General features: G+C 45.5%; 1 protein-coding gene across 1 annotated transcript in view; it reads left to right on the forward strand.

The window, feature by feature from the left end:
* Positions 1 to 1,158: 1,158 nt before the first annotated feature.
* Positions 1,159 to 18,738, forward strand: part of LOC311239485 (kin of IRRE-like protein 1) — a gene marked incomplete at its 5' end in the record, with an annotated part of 259,717 nt that continues 242,137 nt past the window's right edge. The window contains 1 exon segment of the mRNA XM_084327791.1: positions 1,159 to 1,311. Coding sequence (XP_084183917.1) covers positions 1,159 to 1,311 — 153 coding nt within the window.

Consider the following 18,738-nt stretch of genomic DNA (forward strand, 5'->3'; position numbering starts at 1 on the left):
GCGAGTATCACAGATGGAAGTAATTAAGAAGATAAATAAGCAGCACATAGGAAATAGGGGAAAAAAATATATATATATATATATGGGCGCACACAGAGGATACCACATGTTAGACTGGGTGGAAGCAGGGGCAATGGACCGTGTGACTCACATTAAGAGAGACATAGGAGGTGGGGATCTTTGGAAAGGAGGAAGGACATTTAGAGCACTTTGACCAGGAGCTCGTAAGCACTAAAACAGCACGAATGCTGGACAATTATAGTGAGAAGATGGGGGCCAAGGCTTTAGGCCCCCACACCGCTAGGAGGAGCCCTCTCACTAAGAGAGCAGTTACTCTTCACCCACCAGCAGGGGACAGGGGGGGACACAGGGAACCCCCGAACACCTTGGGAGCACTTTATGTAGAGTTTATGTTTTTCTTTTTTGTTAATTATGATGGGTATTCGGTAAAGAGAGCAGAGGCTACAACCAAAGGTAAAACTGTATGTGACATGGGGGGGACTGACAGACGAGCAAAGAAGAAAGATGACAAAGGTTAAAGGTATAAAAATGATGTCGTTGAACGTAATTGGAATGAATAATCCGATAAAGAGGAGTAAAGTGATGTTGAAGTGTAGAAAGGGTGAGATGCAAGTGGTATTTTTGCAGGAGACGCATCTTACAGCACAGGAACACGAGAAACTGAGAAGATTTGGATATGAGAATGCATATTATAGTTCCTTTAAACGGACCCTGAGGAGAGGAGTAGCCATATTAATCAAGAACACGGTAACATTTTAATTGGTCAAAGAAGTAAGGGACAGGGAAGGGAGGTTTGTTCTGGTGAAGGGGAAAATGGAGGGTCAGATGGTTACGTTAGTGAATGTATATGCCCCACCGGAGAGTGAGAGATGTTTATATGAGACCATTTATGACATGATAGCAATGGAATTGGAAGGGATATTGATATTTGCGGGGGATTTTAATGTGGTATTAAATCATGACTTGGACACTACAAGTACTAGGAAAGGGAGACCACAAATCAGTAGGTATATGAATATACAGATGACAGAAATGGGAATTACAGACGTTTGGAGGGGGATGCACGCTTTGGACAGGGAATACATGCACTACTCACATCCACACGCGACATATGCAAGAATAGATTATTTTCTTATGATGACGGGGGACAGCTACAGGGTAAAGGAGAGCAGAATAGGGGTAGCGGACATATCGGACCACAGTGCGACATATCTGACAGTAGATCTGGAGGGAAGACGGAGGAACATGATCTGGAGACTGAATGTGGGACTAATGAATAACAAGGGGGTGGTGAGTGAAATTAAGGAGGAGATAGCCAGATATAAGGAGGAAAATGACAACAGGGAGGTCGACCCAAACATTCTATGGGACACACTGAAGGTGGTGATAAGGGGAAAATTTATGGAGAAAGCAGCACTACTGAAGAGAGCCAGAACGGAGACATATCACAATCTGATAGGGAAGCTGAAGGATTTAGAGAGGAAGCACCAGATCTCAAAAGAACAGGAAACGCTTAGAGAAATCAAAGAAGTAAGGGCCAGGATAAATAGGGAATTATTGACAGAAATGGAAAAGAAAGCGAGGTTTGTGAAACAGACGTACTATGAGGGGGGACCAAAGGCGACTAGACTGTTAGCTAGGAGAATCAGGACCCAACAGAAGTTAAACACGATACACACAATAAGGGATACAAAGACTAACGAAATATTGAGAGACCCAGCTGAAATAGAGAGGACATTTAGAGATTACTATAAGACACTATACACACAGCCAATGGCAGCGGGAGAAGAGGAAATAGACGCTTCTCTGGAGAAGCTGGAGTTACCATCGATAGGGAGAGAACAGAATGAAGAATTAAATAAAATAATTACAGAACGGGAACTGGAAGAGGCAATTAGTAGAGCAAAAAACAACAAATCTCCGGGGAGCGACGGATTCCCATCGGAATTCTACAAGACATTTAGAGTAGAATTAGCGCCCATGTTAGGAGCGGCATTCAGGCACACGATGGAAGAGGGCAAAATACCTCCCTCATGGAAGGAAGCCATAATCACCACGATACCAAAAGAAGGGAAGGATAGAGAATTATGTAGTAGTTTCAGACCTGTGTCCATACTCAACGTGGATTATAAGATGTATACATCAATAACATCAAAGAGATTCGAGACATTTATGCCAGACATTATAGATGAAGATCAGACTGGATTCATTAAAGGGAGACAGCCGCAGGACAACGTGAGAAAGACATTACACATAGTGGAGGAGATACAAAAGCAAGGTGGGAGTGCGGTACTGTTTAGCCTAGATGCAGAAAAGGCATTCGACAGTGTTAGATGGGTATTTTTATATAAGGCGCTAGAGAAATTCGGACTAAACGAGAGGGCAATGAAGACGATCAAGGCACTATATCAGGAGCCGACAGCGAGAATTAAGGTGAATGGCAGCCTGACGGATAGAATCAGATTGGAGAGGGCCACCAGACAGGGATGTTGTCTCTCGCCGACGCTCTTCGACGTTTTCATAGAACCACTGGCACAACTGATCAGACAGACCAAGGACATCAAGGGGGTAGAGATAAAGGGGACGGAACACAAATTAGGCCTATTTGCGGACGACGTGATAGTGTACATGAGACAACCAGATAAGAGCTTCCCAGCACTGATGGATCTACTGAAGGAATATGGCCACTACTCAGGATACAAACGGAACGTGACAAAGACACAGACCTTAGCGTGGAACTATACTCCAACGACAGAAATTATGGAGGAGTACGGGATAAGGTGGGACATGGACAAGATTAAATACCTAGGGGTGAACATTACGAGAGGGGTGGGGAAGTAGTTTGAGGCGAATTATACACAGATCAATCAGAACATCAATAGAGACTTAGAGAGATGGACAGTAATGCCCTTGGACTTCAACTCAAGGATAGAGGTTATTAAGATGAACATACTATCAAGGTTACTATACCTGTTTCAGTCACTACCGATACAGATACCACAGAACCAATTCAGGGAGTGGGACAGACTGATATCAAGGTTCATATGGGCAGGGAGAAGACCACGGGTCAGATATAAAACACTGCAACTACCAAAGGAAAAGGGGGGAATGGCAGTACCCAGCCTACAAGACTATTATTATGCAGCACAGCTGAGAGCAGTGACGTGCTGGTGCAACGACAACTATGAGGCCAGATGGAAAGACATTGAAAAAGAAGAGGGGGGATACAAAGTTCAGGTTCTGGTAGGGGATAGGGAACTATTCAAGGAAAAAGAGGAACTGTTAGATCCAATCACCAAGTGCACCTTGATTATATGGAACAGAGTAGTAAAAGCACACAAATTGGGGAAGCAGTCAGGGGTTCTGAGATGGGTAGCACATGACAAGAGGTTCGAACCAGGGAGGGTGGACCATGGATTCAGAAGGTGGGAAAGGGGTGGGGCAACAGCGATATGCAAAATGATAGAGAAGGGGGAAATGCAGACCCTACAAAAATTAAAGGAGAAATTTGGACTAGAAAACAGGGACCACTTCAGATATCTACAGATTAGAGATTACTATAACAAAGAAATAAGAGGGGACAAGGACGAAGAACAGAATGGAATAATCAGGATGATAGTAAGGGTGTACGAAGGAGGGAAAGGAAGGGTAATATCAGCACTGTACCGGGCTATAATGGCCAGCAAGGGACACACGACCGACTATATAAGGGAGAAATGGGAGAGAGAACTAGAGATGGGAATAACAGAGAAGGAATGGGATAACATATGCGAGGTGCAGCACTCAACAACAGGATCAAGGGTATGGAAAGAATTTGGATGGAAAAACATAATCAGGTTCTTTATAACCCCGGAGTTGAAGGGAAAGTATGCACCAACACAAAGGGCATGATGGAGGATGTGTGGGAATCACACACATGTATTCTGGGGATGTCAGAAGCTGAAGGGGTATTGGGAGGAGATAGGGGAGGCAATAACCAGAATAATAGGATACGGGTTACCGCAAACGGGACTGGTGCTATACTTAGGGGACCTGACGCACAAGGGTATACAAGGGGGGGACAAATATTTAATAAAGATAATGCTGATATCGGCCAGAAAAGCAATAACGAGACTGTGGTACAAGGAAGATCCACCAACAATAGCACAATGGGTAGGAATAGTAGAGGAGATACAGGATATGGAGAGGATAACACACATGCTGAGGCTACAAGAGGAGAAATTTGAGGAAAGATGGGGAAAGTGGGAGGATTATAAGGGGAACGAGAACGACATCACAGAGGAAGAAACAAATGCAACACAAGAGGGCGAAGGGTAAAGGAGGAAAGAGGTTCAAGGAGGGTCTCTGAGCCCATGTCGCACATTTTTGCTTTAGTTACTATTTTCTATTTTTATTTATTTTTGGGTATGACAATTGTTTTATGTTTTTTTACTTTATTATTTATGTCTGTTTAACAGTGTTGTACATTCCGTCTTTGTATTATGTACATGGAAGACCAACGGATGTGAGATTATAATTCAAGGAGGATGTTGTTTGTATGTTTGGGAGTCTATGTCAATAAAAATTTAGTTTAGGGGGGGGGGGGGGGGGAGGAGAAAGAGAAAAAGGCAAAGAAAAAGGAGGTTTAAAGGAAATAGAAGGATAAGGGAGGAAGGAGGTCCAAGGAGGGTCCCTGGACCCATGACGCGCATATTTACCTGAGTCAGAATAAAAAAAAAATTGAGAGCAAGTATTATAATTTGATATGATGGTTTAAGGACGACATACACTAAGTATTAGTACCAAGTATCTGGGAAACCAACTGATGTGGGATTAATAACGATAGGTTATGTAGATAACCTAGTTATATTAGTATTGGCTGAGCGTCCCGCTCTGAGCCTTATGAGATACCCCTTATCTCCTATGATACCTATTGTATCTCCAACGAAACAACTACATGCACCCCACCTGTATGGGGCCCCGCCCCTATGGTGGCATAGCCCATATAACCATGGTCACCAAACGCCCTTCCTCGCCAATCCCGTCCCAAGAAAAGATCCCGCAAGAGGGAACTCAGGGCCGCGCAGAGCGGGACGCTCAGCCAATACTAATATAACTAGGTTATCTACATAACCTATCGTTATATATCGTATTTGCATATCGCGTCCCGCTCTGAGCCTTATGAGATATGGGGAAGAGCGGACGCGAGACCCGACAGATGTACCCCCTGAGGACCCGTAAGCCCACATCAAGGGGTGCGGGGAGCCCTGTCACCCCATCCTTCCTAATGAAGGGGGGGCGCAGTCAACTCCACCTGAATGCGAACAAGAGGGAACTAGAACCCCTTGAACACACCGTACAGGCGGACCCACGTGTGACTCAACACACTGTGGCCCATACCCATACACTCCTGCTACCCTTCCAAAGGACGGGAAGCAGGAAAGGCCACAGACCCCAGAACCGCCTGGGAGACAGAACCCCCGGTCATGTCCATGAGGTAAAACCTTACAAAGGGGCCCGGGGAGGACCATGAGGCCGCAGCACAGATGTCCTCCACCGAGGCCCCACCCAGGAGAGCGGCAGAGGCAGCCACCCCACGAGTGGAGTGCGCCCTGATGCCCCCAGGGGGATCCTGCCCAGCCAACATGTAGCAGAGGGCAATACCCTCGCACAACCAATGGGACAGGCGCTGCTTCGACAGTGCCTTACCAGCACGAGCCCCACCGTAACAGACAAAAAGCTGGTCGGTAACCCTGAAGTCCTGAGTACGGCTGAGGTAAATCCCCAAAGCACGGACTGGACATGACAGGTGAAGGCCCGCATCTAACTCACTAGCATGAGGAGGACGACGAAAAGCCTGAACCACAATATCCCGGGAGCGGAAGGAACTCCGGATATTCTTAGGCACGAAAGCAGGATTAGGTCGCAGAGTGGCACCGCAATCGGTCCGAAAAGACAGGCACTCTGGATGTACCGAGAGAGCACAGAGCTCACCTACGCGTTTAGCGGAAGTGACAGCCAGTAGGAACGCGGTCTTGAAGGACAGCTGTCCCAACGACGCCTGCTTGAGCGGCTCAAACGGGGCCAAGGACAACCGACCGAGGACCAACTGAAGATCCCAAGTCGGAGCCAAGGAGCGTTGCACCGGCTTAGCGCGTCGAGCGCCAAGCAGGAAACGCTTCACAAGAGGGTGGCTGAACAAAACAGTCCCCTCAAAACCCTCATGATAGGAGGATATACCCTCACCGTCGAAGCCGACAGTCTACCAAGAAGAGACTGGAGATAACTCAGAACAGCATCCAGGGGGCAGGAGACTGGGTCCCAGCCCCCCCCCCTTACACCACTCTTGGAACGCATGCCACCTGCCCGCGTAAACCGCGACAGTGGAAGGAGCATGCGCACACCGGATGGTATCAACCACCGAGGGATCCATCCTCTCCAGACTCACCCTCCCACCAGCCACACCACCAGGCGTTGACCCAACACCGGAGGCTGGAAAAACAATCCGTTGTGCTGTGAGAGGGCCGTCGCTGACCACGGAATGACCCAAGGAGGAGCGACCAGAAGCTGGATTAAGACCGGGAACCACACTGACGTGCCCCGGTCCGGCGCGACCAGGATCACCGTCCTGCGCTCCCTCCGTATCCGCTCCAACAGCTGACTCAACAGCTGTACAAGAGGGAAGGCATACAGAAGACCGGGCGGCCACGGAAAGGCCGAGAAGGCATCCACCCCCAAGGGGGGATGATCCGCTCGGCTGAGCGAGAACCACAAGGGGCACTTGTGAGAGCGCCGGCACGCAAACAGATCCACCGATGCCTCCCCGAACCGATCCCAGATCTGCGTGACTATGTCGGGGTGGAGTTCCCACTCGTCGTGACGAAGACCGCCCCGAGACATTATATCCGCCCCCACATTCTCCGTACCAGGAACGTGGAGCGCCCTCAGACTGCGCAGCCTGCGGGATGCCCAAAGCAACAGTTTGCGCGCCACCCGGAGCAGGCGGGCGGAACGAGTCCCACCCTGCCTGTTGATATACGCCGCCGCCGTCACATTGTCCGTCCTGACCAAAACGTGCCTGCCTACCACCAGGTGGTCGAGCCGTTTGAGGACCAGGAGGACCGCCTTCAACTCCAACACATTGATATGCAGGATAGCCGGGTCGGCATGGCCTGTCCAGCTGCCCCCCACTGCATGGGTCTGAAACGTCCCCCCCCAACCCGTGAGAGAGGCGTCGGTGAAAACCGTGACGTGTGAGCCACTGCCGCCCATGGGGACCCCAGCGGAGAGGATACCCAGCCTCCCCCAGTGGGCGAGATCCCCCCATATCGACAAAGGAACCGTCAACCGTCTCCCTTTGCCCCACACCGGATCTATTCTCAAAGAGAGAAACCACCTCTGTATCCTCCTCATAAAGAGGAGGCCAAGAGGAACCACCGTGTGAGCAGCCGACATAAGGCCCAGCAGACGCATCACCTGCAGCGCCGTAACCGTCCCTCCCAGACGGAAACCCCCGAGCGCGCGACGGAGAGCCCTCCGACGCTGCTCCGAGAGGGTCGCAAGCATGGGCTTCGACTGGGAAGAGGGGTACTCTTCTTCCAATTCACAGCAAAACCCAGGCTGGTGAGGAATTCCACCACCAGTCGAGTATGAGACCTGGCAACCTCCTCTGAACGGCTGAGGAGTAGAATGTCGTCGAGATAGAACAGGACACGTATCCCCCGACGACGTAAAGGCCCCAGAGCAGCCGCCACGCACTTGGTGAATGTGCGGGGAGCTAGAGAATAACCAAACGGCATTCTGTGGTACTCGTACGCTACGCCCTGAAACAGGAACCATAGGAACTTCCTGTGAGGAGGGAAAATAGGAATGTGAAAATACGCATCCTTCAGGTCTATGGAGGTGAACCAGTCCCCCCTCCTGACAGCAAGCAGAAGGAGTCGGACGGTCAACATCCTGAATGGTCTCGCTACAATCAACCGATTGAACGCGGACAGATCCAGTATAGGTCTGACCCCCCCTGTTTTCTTGGGCACCAGAAAATAACGGGAGTAGACGCCTGACATTGCGTCCTCGCTCGGGACCACAACAACGGCCTGCTTCGCCAACAGAGATTGGATCTCGTCGGCCAGGGCTGTCACTGCGTCTGACCCTAATAATAGGGTCGGCACCAAACCTGAGAACGGAGGATGGGGCTGTGCGAACTGCAAAACCAGCCCCGCCTCTAACGTTCTCAGCATCCACCGATTCAAAGGGCATTCCCGTCGCCATATGTGAATATAATCCCACAGCGCCCCCGCCGTCAACTGACGCTGGGCCGCAAGGAACAGTAGATAGTTGGCCCGGTCCCCCCCGTCGTGCAAAGCACCCAAGGGGGGACCCCGACAGAAAGGGCCGGTTTGATACGGGAGGAGCTGTCATCAAACTTGTGGACACACACTCGCCCCCTGAACACCCCTCCAGTGCATGCTGAGGAGTTGTTCCGCAGCTAGACACGCAAGGCATGAGGACCCCATGGGCTCCTACACGCCGAAGCCCTGCAGTGATATTGCTACCACTCAAATCACGCTCGCCTCTCCTTTGCAGACCACTGCCGGTTTGACGGGAGTGGGAGGCAACAGCGCGATACCCCGCCTGGCGAGGGCGAAGCCGGGGTAACCCCTGCTGAGCATTCAACAGAAGAGGCAACGAGTCCCCCTGCTGACCACTGGAGCTAGTGGCAGCTGTAACACCAGGTTCCACCCACCCACAACCTGCGGTGTAGGAACCACGCGACGACGGAACATTCTCACAGACAGACCCAGGCTCAGCCATCAACTGGGTGTCAGCCCCTGCCCCCATGAGAAGCGAAGAATGGGGCTGCATACGCTTCAATGAAGGTTCGCGGCCCGCAGCCAAAGGAGAACGCTCAGAGCCCCGCTTCTGGGGGTAACAGAGAGAGGATTGAACGGGGAGCGGGCTGCTCGCGGCAAAATGACGACGGGTTGGTTTACCAAACCTGAAATCACCCAAAATGGCCGATCCCTCGGCCGCCAAGGCTGTCGGCCTCGCGATACCCTGTTGACTCTCCAACCAGGGCACCACTGGCGGGGGAAACATGGCCGCCTGTCGAGGATCTCGCCACAGTCGTTGACGAGACCGTGCTCCCACCTCTGGCTGCACAGCGTGAGGCGGTGTAGGACCCAGATCAATAACCGCCTGCGCCTCCACAGAACGCCCAAAAAGACTATCTGTGGAAAAAGGAGTCGTGAGGAGAGAAAACCTATCCTCTTCCCCAAGAGGAGACTGCTCCAACCAAACATGCCTAACAACCAAAGTCGATAGCATCCGAATCCTCCCCGCAGTTATAGCTTGCGACTGAGTCAAGATCTCTATAACACCACAAACATGAATCACGTTTACAATGTCGGTTGGACCCAAAGACCTACAACCCGACGCCATCTTGGATAGGAAAGTAGCCAGCTGAACCATAACACTGGCCGCCGCTAAATGCCATCCTGCAGCAGTATACCACTCATTCGTCCATACTGCCACCCTCCGAGCCGATATGCTATCAAGCATCGGCCGGGCGGAACGTCGTTCATCCCCGCCTGGGCACAGAAAAGAAGCTACCTGGCTGCTTAGTCAAGGTACCGCCGGCCTGCACCCCGTTGTCAGCCCCTTCACCCGTAAAAAAGGTAAATAGAGCTCAGCGAACCCCCCCACATCCACCACCGACTGACCTTCATCAATGAAGCTGGCAAGAGGAGGGAAAAGCGGAATCCCGCGGCGGGGATTAATAGACATTCCAGCGTCAACATCAGCGTTAGCAGAAAAAGCAGTAGTAGCATTAGCGTTAACAGCATGTTCCAGGATCGCCAGGACATCGCCCACTACAGTGGAACGATCGCCAAGCCGCCCCGGCCCTGGTGCCGAAACATACTCCACAGCACGACCAACACCGACATCGATGCCTACTGACACAGACCTCACCTTTGTACAAGCCGACCCGTTAGTCAAACCTTGTACGCTGCCCCTCGGTCCGTCGCCGTCAGCCGAGGAACCACCAGCACAGGTCTCATGTGTCGCCGAAACAAGCTCCGGAGAATCCAGGGAAAAACAATCCTCCGGTAAGCCCTCAACATTACGAATCTTCCTTAATCTTTTCATCCTGCTAGTTAACGTATGGTGCACGCAGCCAGTACGCTGGGACGAAAATAGAGGAAGGGCGTTTGGTGACCAGAGTCATGGTTATATGGGCTATGCCACCATAGGGGCGGGGCCCCATACAGGTGGGGTGCATGTAGTTGTTTCGTTGGAGATACAATAGGTATCATAGGAGATAAGGGGTATCTCATAAGGCTCAGAGCGGGACACGATATGCAAATACGATATATAACCAAGGATGATGGGGTATACATGTATGTAAAACAAAATGCAAGGTAAAACTGAGTTTAAAACTTTTCTATATATCCCTGTTCAAGGAAGATATACATACCGTCATTGGATTTTGTACAGGCCAACGACTGTGCGATTACTATTCAAAGAATGACTTAGTCAATAAGTGTATATATTCTTCTTTCTGCAAGAACGGTATTTTTGTATTTCTTTTTGTATTTTTTTTTCTCTTTATGGTTTAGGCCTGTATAAGGGCGATGTACACTATGTCTGTGTAATCTGTACCTGAAAAGCCAAACGGTGGAAGATTGACAATCAAAGATGTTACTATTTGTATGTTTGTGAATATAAATGCAAATAAAAATTGAGTTAAAAAAAAAAAAAAAAGTGCATTCAATAGCAAATACTTCTCTACTAGCAAATACTTCTCTACTTTTACTTAAGTTGAATTTGAATGGAGGACTTTTACTTTTACCAGAGCCCTAATTTACCTGGGTATTTCTACTTTTACTTACGTAAAGGAACTGTGTACTTCTTCCACCACGGTGTGCAAGCAGGTAGGACACTGTGCTGGAAGGAACTCTTGTTCTAACATCAACATGTCGGTAAATCAGCCAAACAGAGGTGTCACATTCTGAGATACAATTCTCTCTCTCTCTCCCCTCTGAGATACAATTCCTCTCTCTCTCTCTCTCCTTCTCTCCTCTATCTCTCCCTCCCCCATCTCTATCTTCCCCATTCTCTCCATTAAACGTAATGTATTGTACCACTGGCTGGATCAGTGGGATATTTTAATGGCAACAGGAGAGCATCATTGGATTTTGTACAGGCCAACGACTGTGCGATTACTATTCAAAGAATGACTTAGTCAATAAGTGTATATATTCTTCTTTCTGCAAGAACGTTTTTTTTTTTTTTTTTTTTTTTTGTTCTTTATGGTTTAGGCCTGTATAAGGGCGATGTACACTATGTCTGTGTAATCTGTACCTGAAAAGCCAAACGGTGGAAGATTGACAATCAAAGATGTTACTATTTGTATGTTTGTGAATATAAATGCAAATAAAAATTGAGTTAAAAAAAAAAAAAAAAAGTACATTCAATAGCAAACTTCTCTACTTTTACTTAAGTTGAATTTGAATGGAGGACTTTTACTTTTACCAGAGCCCTAATTTACCTGGGTATTTCTACTTTTACTTACGTAAAGGAACTGTGTACTTCTTCCACCACGGTGTGCAAGCAGGTAGGACACTGTGCTGGAAGGAACTCTTGTTCTAACATCAACATGTCGGTAAATCAGCCAAACAGAGGTGTCACATTCTGAGATACAATTCCTCTCTCTCTCTCTCTCTCTCTCTCTCTCTCTCTCTCTCTCTCTCGCTCGCTCGCTCTCTCTCTCTCTCGCTCTCTCTCGCTCTCTCCCTTTCTTCAGTCAGTTCACAGTCAAGCCCCCATGTACATCTAGGACCTCATACACCCCTATAACTCCAGCCGGTCCCTGAGGTCTGTGTCTGTATGGGCGTGTGTCTGTATGTGTGTGTCTGTACGTGTGTGTCTGTACGTGTGTGTCCGTACGTGTGTGTCTGTACGTGTGTGTCTGTACGTGTGTGTCTGTATGTGTGTGTCTGTGTCTGTACGTGTGTGTCTGTATGTCTGTGTGTCTGTATGTGTGTGTCTGTATGTGTGTGTCTGTACGGGTGTGTGCAGTGGCGGACTCAGGCTGTTTGAAGGGCAAGAGCGAAAAGAAAAAAGGGCACCCACTGCACAACATGGGACCCCATCAGTGAGCAAAAAGCTATGATGTATGGTGAAATAGTCTTCATCATTGATTAAGATTAACATTAGAATAACAGACAATCCAGATTAATAGTATAACCACACCTCATATAAAACACACAGGGAACAATACACCTTTAAAATGTTTATTTCACCTCATTGTCGTGTTTGAAAAGTAGATGTATCATGGTGTTTGAAAAGTAAATTATCATGGTGTTTGAAAAGTAAATGATCATACCTAAACCATTAATGCAGCGGTACATTTATCAATGCTAAAGATATCAGTGAGGAATATAAATATTTGGGAAACAGCATTTTAATATGGTCTGGGTTGAAAAATAGTGAACCTATTCACAACATTTTACAGGATATAAAACAGTTTAACAGTTGAAGTTAATTCGAGTGCCGTTGAGCGTCTTCTTTTCTCTCTCCTAACTCTCCTTCTCTCCTCATGTCCTCCTTTTCTCCTCCTGCCCTCTCCTTCTGTCCTCCTATAGGCCTACTCCCGTTCTCTCCTCCTGTACTCCCCTTCTCGCCTCCTGTCCTCTCATTCTCTCCTCATGTCCTCTCCTCTCATCATGTCCTCTCCTCTATCTCTATCTCTCCCTCCCCCATCTCTATCTTCCCCATTCTCTCCATTAAACGTAATGTATTGTACCACTGGCTGGATCAGTGGAATATTTTAATGGCAACAGGAGAGCATTCAAGTTATTTGTTGTTGTGTCGTTTGAATCATTTCTCTCCCTATCATCATTTTCATTCTCGCTTTCTTTAGCATCTCCATGACCGTCTTCATCATTATTTCTCTCCATAGCATCATCTGCATTCTCTTTCCTCAACTTCTTCATCATTTCTCTCCATAGAATCATCTGCATTTTCTCTTTCCTCCACTTCTTCATCATTTATCTCCATAGAATCATCTGCATTTTCTCTTTCCTCCACTTCTTCACCATCTCTCTTCCTGATATCATCATTTCCCTCTTGAATATCTCCATCTTCATTGTCTGTACTGTCTTTATCTAAGGTGGAGTGTTACGGTGGGGTAGGTATGTTAGACCCAATTGCAGAGTTGAACATAGGAGGCGGAATGCGATAGTTGTTCTTTCACAATTAAACAGTTTCTTTATTGTGAACAGGAAGCATAACACGATAAAGTAAATACTTTGAAACAGGCAAATCAAAGGGAAGACGTAAGTCTCCAAAAACGAGGAAGTAGTTCTAAACTCGAACTGAGAAATGTTTGTAGGGCAAACATCCACACGATAATACATTAATTAATAAATGAATACTAAATGGACTAAGCACGACACCACTCTTGGTATCACCATTATGCTCCAGACATGAGCGATAACAAATGCTTCAGGTAGTACTCACGCCTGTGGACAGTGAAGAACTGACAAAGAGAGAGGACATCAGGTGAGCATATGAAGGAGAGTCAACTACACACAGCAGGCGTTAATTAGCAATCAGGACAAATTAGAAGAGAGGAAGGGTGAAATACTCCAGGGTGGCGCTAGGACTTTTACTACAAGTGGAGCAAATAATATTTGTTTTATAATAGTAATATAATTGTACTGTATATAATATTCGTACTGTAGCCTACAATGTTATAATTGTATTATAAATAATATGTCATACAGCACTACCACTAGCCCTCTTGCCTTGATTGGAATAAAAAGGGTCTATGGTTGGTAAATTTAAATGTTTAAGACAAAATGTTCTGTCCAAAATAAGCATTATTGACCATGTTAGCACCAGATTCTCAGTTATAATCCAAACTATGGCTCTGTGAGACAAGCTTGTACACGTAGCTAGTAGTGAGGACTTACATACCTGTATCCTTATCTCCTCCCTTGTGGACATTAACGTGTGTTATCGGGCCTTACAAATACATTTTATTTACTATTGTTGCTTTGGACAAACATTTTCAAAGAGAAGCTGCCTCTTGCAGCATTTTCAGCTGCTTTTTAATATTCTTCCGATTTCTTTCTCTCCTTGGCATTCTGTAATCATAGAATATAGGCCAATGCTAAACCCACTTTTAAGTTTACTACCACTCTTAAGTTAGCTTTTAAAAAGCAATTCACACTGAACTTTAAATGCTATGGGTATATTTTGTGCAAATTATTCAAAAATAATTTTTACACTTTATTTCTAAATTGAGAACACAGGTTAGCATAGAATCAGCTAAGCAAGGTAAGGTTTAGTTAGCTAGCCGGGAGCATGTCTATGTTCCCCGGGTCATATGTTCCCCGATTGATTGATTGATTGATTGAACATTTTAGACCACCAGCCCTGATTCCAAACTCTAACCTTAACCAACTTCGAAAGAGGGCCTAAGCTTAACCAGTTCAAAACAAGGCGGACATTAATAATGAATAAAATAATAAAAATTTATAAAATGTTCAATCAATTAATCAATCAATCGGGGAACATAGGACCCGGGGAACATAGGGATGATCCCAGCTAGCCCACAGTAGCCTAGGCTAAAACATACCGCCAGGGCCGGACTGGGGAAATAATTCAGGCCGGGAAATATAGTGCGAAATATAGTCCCAGTCAGGCCACTTTTTAAGCGGGGGGTCCCCCACCAGGATTTTATTTTAGTTTTTTGGGGGGTACAGGCTAGCATAATGTCAAGTATTAGCAACAACACTGATTTCGATGGATTTTCTTTTTTTTTTGTCAAATTAAAAGAAATACTCACTCTTACCATTAAGGAACTAAATTGTCCTCTTCAAAAACGCCATAAAAATATTTTATTCAACTTCCGCCCTGATCATAACCACCACATATTCAATACATTTCGAATTTTAACCCTTTAAATGCCAGTTTGTGTGATGGCAACACAAATTATTGTTAAAAAAACACACAAAAAATATAATATATCAAATGCAATATAGATTTTTCTGGGGGGGATTATTACAGGCTAGCATGTGTCAATGATTAGCAACAACACTGATTTTGATGGATTTTAGTTTTTTGTAATGTCAGATTTAACAACAACTCTTTTCAGAAAAGTGGGAGTATTTCATTTTTAATCTGACATTACAAAACACCAAACATCAAAAAAAAATGTATGATCAGGACTGGAAGTTGAATAAAAGATGTATGACTGTTTAGACCAGGGGTGTCAAACTCATTTTCACAGAGGGCCACATCAGCATTATGGTTGCCCTCAAAGGGCCAAAAACCGTATAAATGTTAATGTAATTTAAAATAAATGTAGCTACTCATTTACATATTGTTAAACATGTTGTTTCTTTATTTATTACTTATTCAAGTTATACATATTGCATATGCATTTGCATAGATGTAAAAATATATGTTACCTTATGTTATTTTAACAAATAATTTTAGTTTATCAGAACCCCATATTACTCCATTAATCAATGATCAAACCATGCAAGTAAATAACAAAGAAGAAGATCATCAAATACAAGCTATGACATTAAGTTTGTTCAAAACCTTTTTGTCACAGTAAAGAGGGGCAGAACTAACAACTGTGAGCTGCAAAGAACACGTGGGACAGATGTAGCAGATGTTACAAAAACAAATGGCTGCACACAACCTTGCAGAGGCCATACATCCAACTAATGGAAGATAGTTTAATTAACTTTAATTAACAGATTGCAGAATGGGTACAGTACAGTACAGCTCAATACACACAATTGTTAAGGGAATGCAGACCAGAGAAAGACTTTTGACTTGTTTACATCAGGGTCCACCATTTTCTATTCATAATGAAATTGCTATTATGTGTCTGCATGAACACACAACTGTCACTGTACTCAAAAATAACAAAATAAGGGTTGTCTCAGTTCACAACTATATTGGTCAAGTTTTGGGTGGGACTTGTTTGCGTCCCTACAGCTTCTTATTCAATTGAGCGAGATGCTCGGTTATGTCACACAGCCAGTTTGCATCTGACAGTTCAGACAATATTTCTTCAACCCTTTGTTACCTATTCCGCCTGGATCTTTTTTGTATTTTGGGCTGTAAAATTGTCAAAGAATGTCTGAGGAGTAAGTGCTTTTGGCTTTTTTCCTTTGTTACTTCATCAATACCTCAGATGTTCAACATACATGTATTATGATTAATGTTTTAAAAAAATATTTTTTTTTCTTTTTTTTTTTACCAGCGCTCTTGGGGGGCCACATCAAATGACGTGGCGGGCCACATTTGGCCCGCGGGCCATGAGTTTGACACCTATGGTTTAGACTGTGTTACTCTCTGTCTGTTTACTCTCTGTACACTCTGTCTGTACTCTCTGATTGATTGATTGTCACAGTGATCTCCTGGTTGTTCCCCACTTAGGTTATCTAACTATTGTGTTGCTGCAACTAGAAACACTGGCCTGGCCTGCTTCTAAGTTATGTGACCTGACTGCAAACATTTTATTTTGTATTTTTTTATAATATATATATATATTTTTTTTTATTAGTACAGGCGGGTGTACATGGTCAGTAGCGAACAGTAACAACATATTTATAAACTCTGCACTTAATGGGGCACTTCGCCAAAAAACAAGGTAGCAGTCCCTATGAGACAAGCAGTGATGCGTTGCTCATGGGACGAGATTGCACTCCGTGCAGCCAAAGTTTTGTGAGCAGAAGCGCGTGCACGCACACGCACGGATGTGCACGCGCGTGTGCACTTGTGTCACCTACTTGTAACAGCTGTTCGCCACGGGCACAGTTCTAGGTACGAAACGAGGAGAGGAGTAATATGCACAATATAAGAATAGTGGACCAGAGACAGAGTTATAACAATAACCGGTGTTTATTCAATGCGCGCTAGCTAGACATACATAATACATACAGACGTAAACGGTAGTGGTTCAAGTGTTTGAAGTATCCCTTTTTGGTTCTTTCAATAACCTCTCCTTTAAGGAGGGTTAGTTCAATATCAAGTCCTAGATTGATTAGATCAACACATTAGGTTTGGTTCAGACGTCTCTGAGGTTATCTCTAGCTAAAAGCTAGATTCAAGATTGGATATTAGATGTATCCTTTTATCATCAGTAAACTCTATTTCAGTTTATCATTTCACTAGGTAAATGTCTAAACATATTAATTTAAACCTTTAAATGCGCAGGGAACGCAAATACCCTAACAGGTGAAATGCTCCTTTAAACTCCTCCTTGGAAGGTGTAACACAACAAAAGTACCAAATGGAATATTCTAGGTTATGGGAATGCAAATACCTTTGAGGTGAAATTACCATTTAAACCTTTTTCCTTTACATGAGAACCATCAGTGGTTCGAGTAGCTTATCAGTGGCTCTAGTAGCTTACTGGGTGTAATTACCCTTTAAACCTTCTTTCTTATAGGAGAATTATCAGTACCCATATATCAAATTAAATCAATTCAAATACAAAATACAATATCAAAATAACAAAAGGTGAACGGGGTCGAAGCCCTTGGAATGTTCTTGTGTTCTCGTTCAATCAGTTCAATCCATAGAAGTTCCTATAATTCAAGTTCAATCAGTTCAATCCGTGAATGTTCCTATAATTCAAGTTCAATCAGTTCAAACCTACCGGATCGTTGAGGCAACTGGAGTTGAGCAACAGGGGTATTCGAATCAGGCTGGCATTAGCCTTGAGCTATATCAGAGGTTCAGTGGGTTGGCTCGCCATCTTGTATCGTCCGGCACACCGCCTCCTCCCCTCGTGGGCACACGTGGTGATGGATGGACTCCTGGAACTGCTCCCAGGGTGGAACAGAGTGCTAGAAAAAACCTGGCCTGCGTGCAAGCAGGCATTCAGAAATAAAAACTATTTACCATCTTTTATCGCTTCATCATCTTTTCATTTCTTTCAGAATGAATAATCAATCAGGTTACTTTTAGCTATGCTAAGCTAAAGTAGGCTGTCTCATCTCAGCACGTGGGAATGTCCACCTGTCCCATGCTAAGTTAGGCTAAAGTGCGCTAGCATATGGGACATTCCTCACGTTCCATATTAAACTCTCAAAAACATTCAAAATGTATATAGACCTTGTTCTTATCGTAACAGCATATCAATACAATTATAAGTACTTCTGAAATAGTTCCATTAACCAAATTGAGCTTGGGCAGTTCATGCATGACTCAGACTGAAGCTACGTTAACACTTTCTCCACCAAGGACGCCTAAACTCATCATTGCTCGCCATGCTCATTCTGCCAATGACGCCGTAACACGTCATTGAGATCAATATTTCAAAAATCTGTGATCGCAATCATATTTCTCCCCCGGAGACTTGAGATCTACTGTTGATCCCCTCTCAACTCTCCAACAGTTCAAGAGCGCCATCTGGTGGCCGATCGGCGGATCGCCCAAACCGGACACCGGAAACGGAAACTGGTGCTCATCCAAATTCGGTCCGATCACTCGCTATAGGTCCCGGGACTCGAGCGCGACACAATGGATAGTGATCCGTTACCAATAACTCGATAAACAACCTGATTTGGACGTATATACTATTATACAACCTGGAGATGGATTGCATATTTCAACATCCCATAATAGGAATATTTTTGCTCCACGCTCATCGCCCAACGCTACGAGGAAGCTGCGGTGAGTTTCAGCTTTTTTCTTTTTACC

Source organism: Notolepis coatsorum (assembly GCF_963971535.1).
Source record: "Notolepis coatsorum genome assembly, chromosome: 13".
NCBI classification, from domain to species: domain Eukaryota; kingdom Metazoa; phylum Chordata; class Actinopteri; order Aulopiformes; family Paralepididae; genus Notolepis; species Notolepis coatsorum.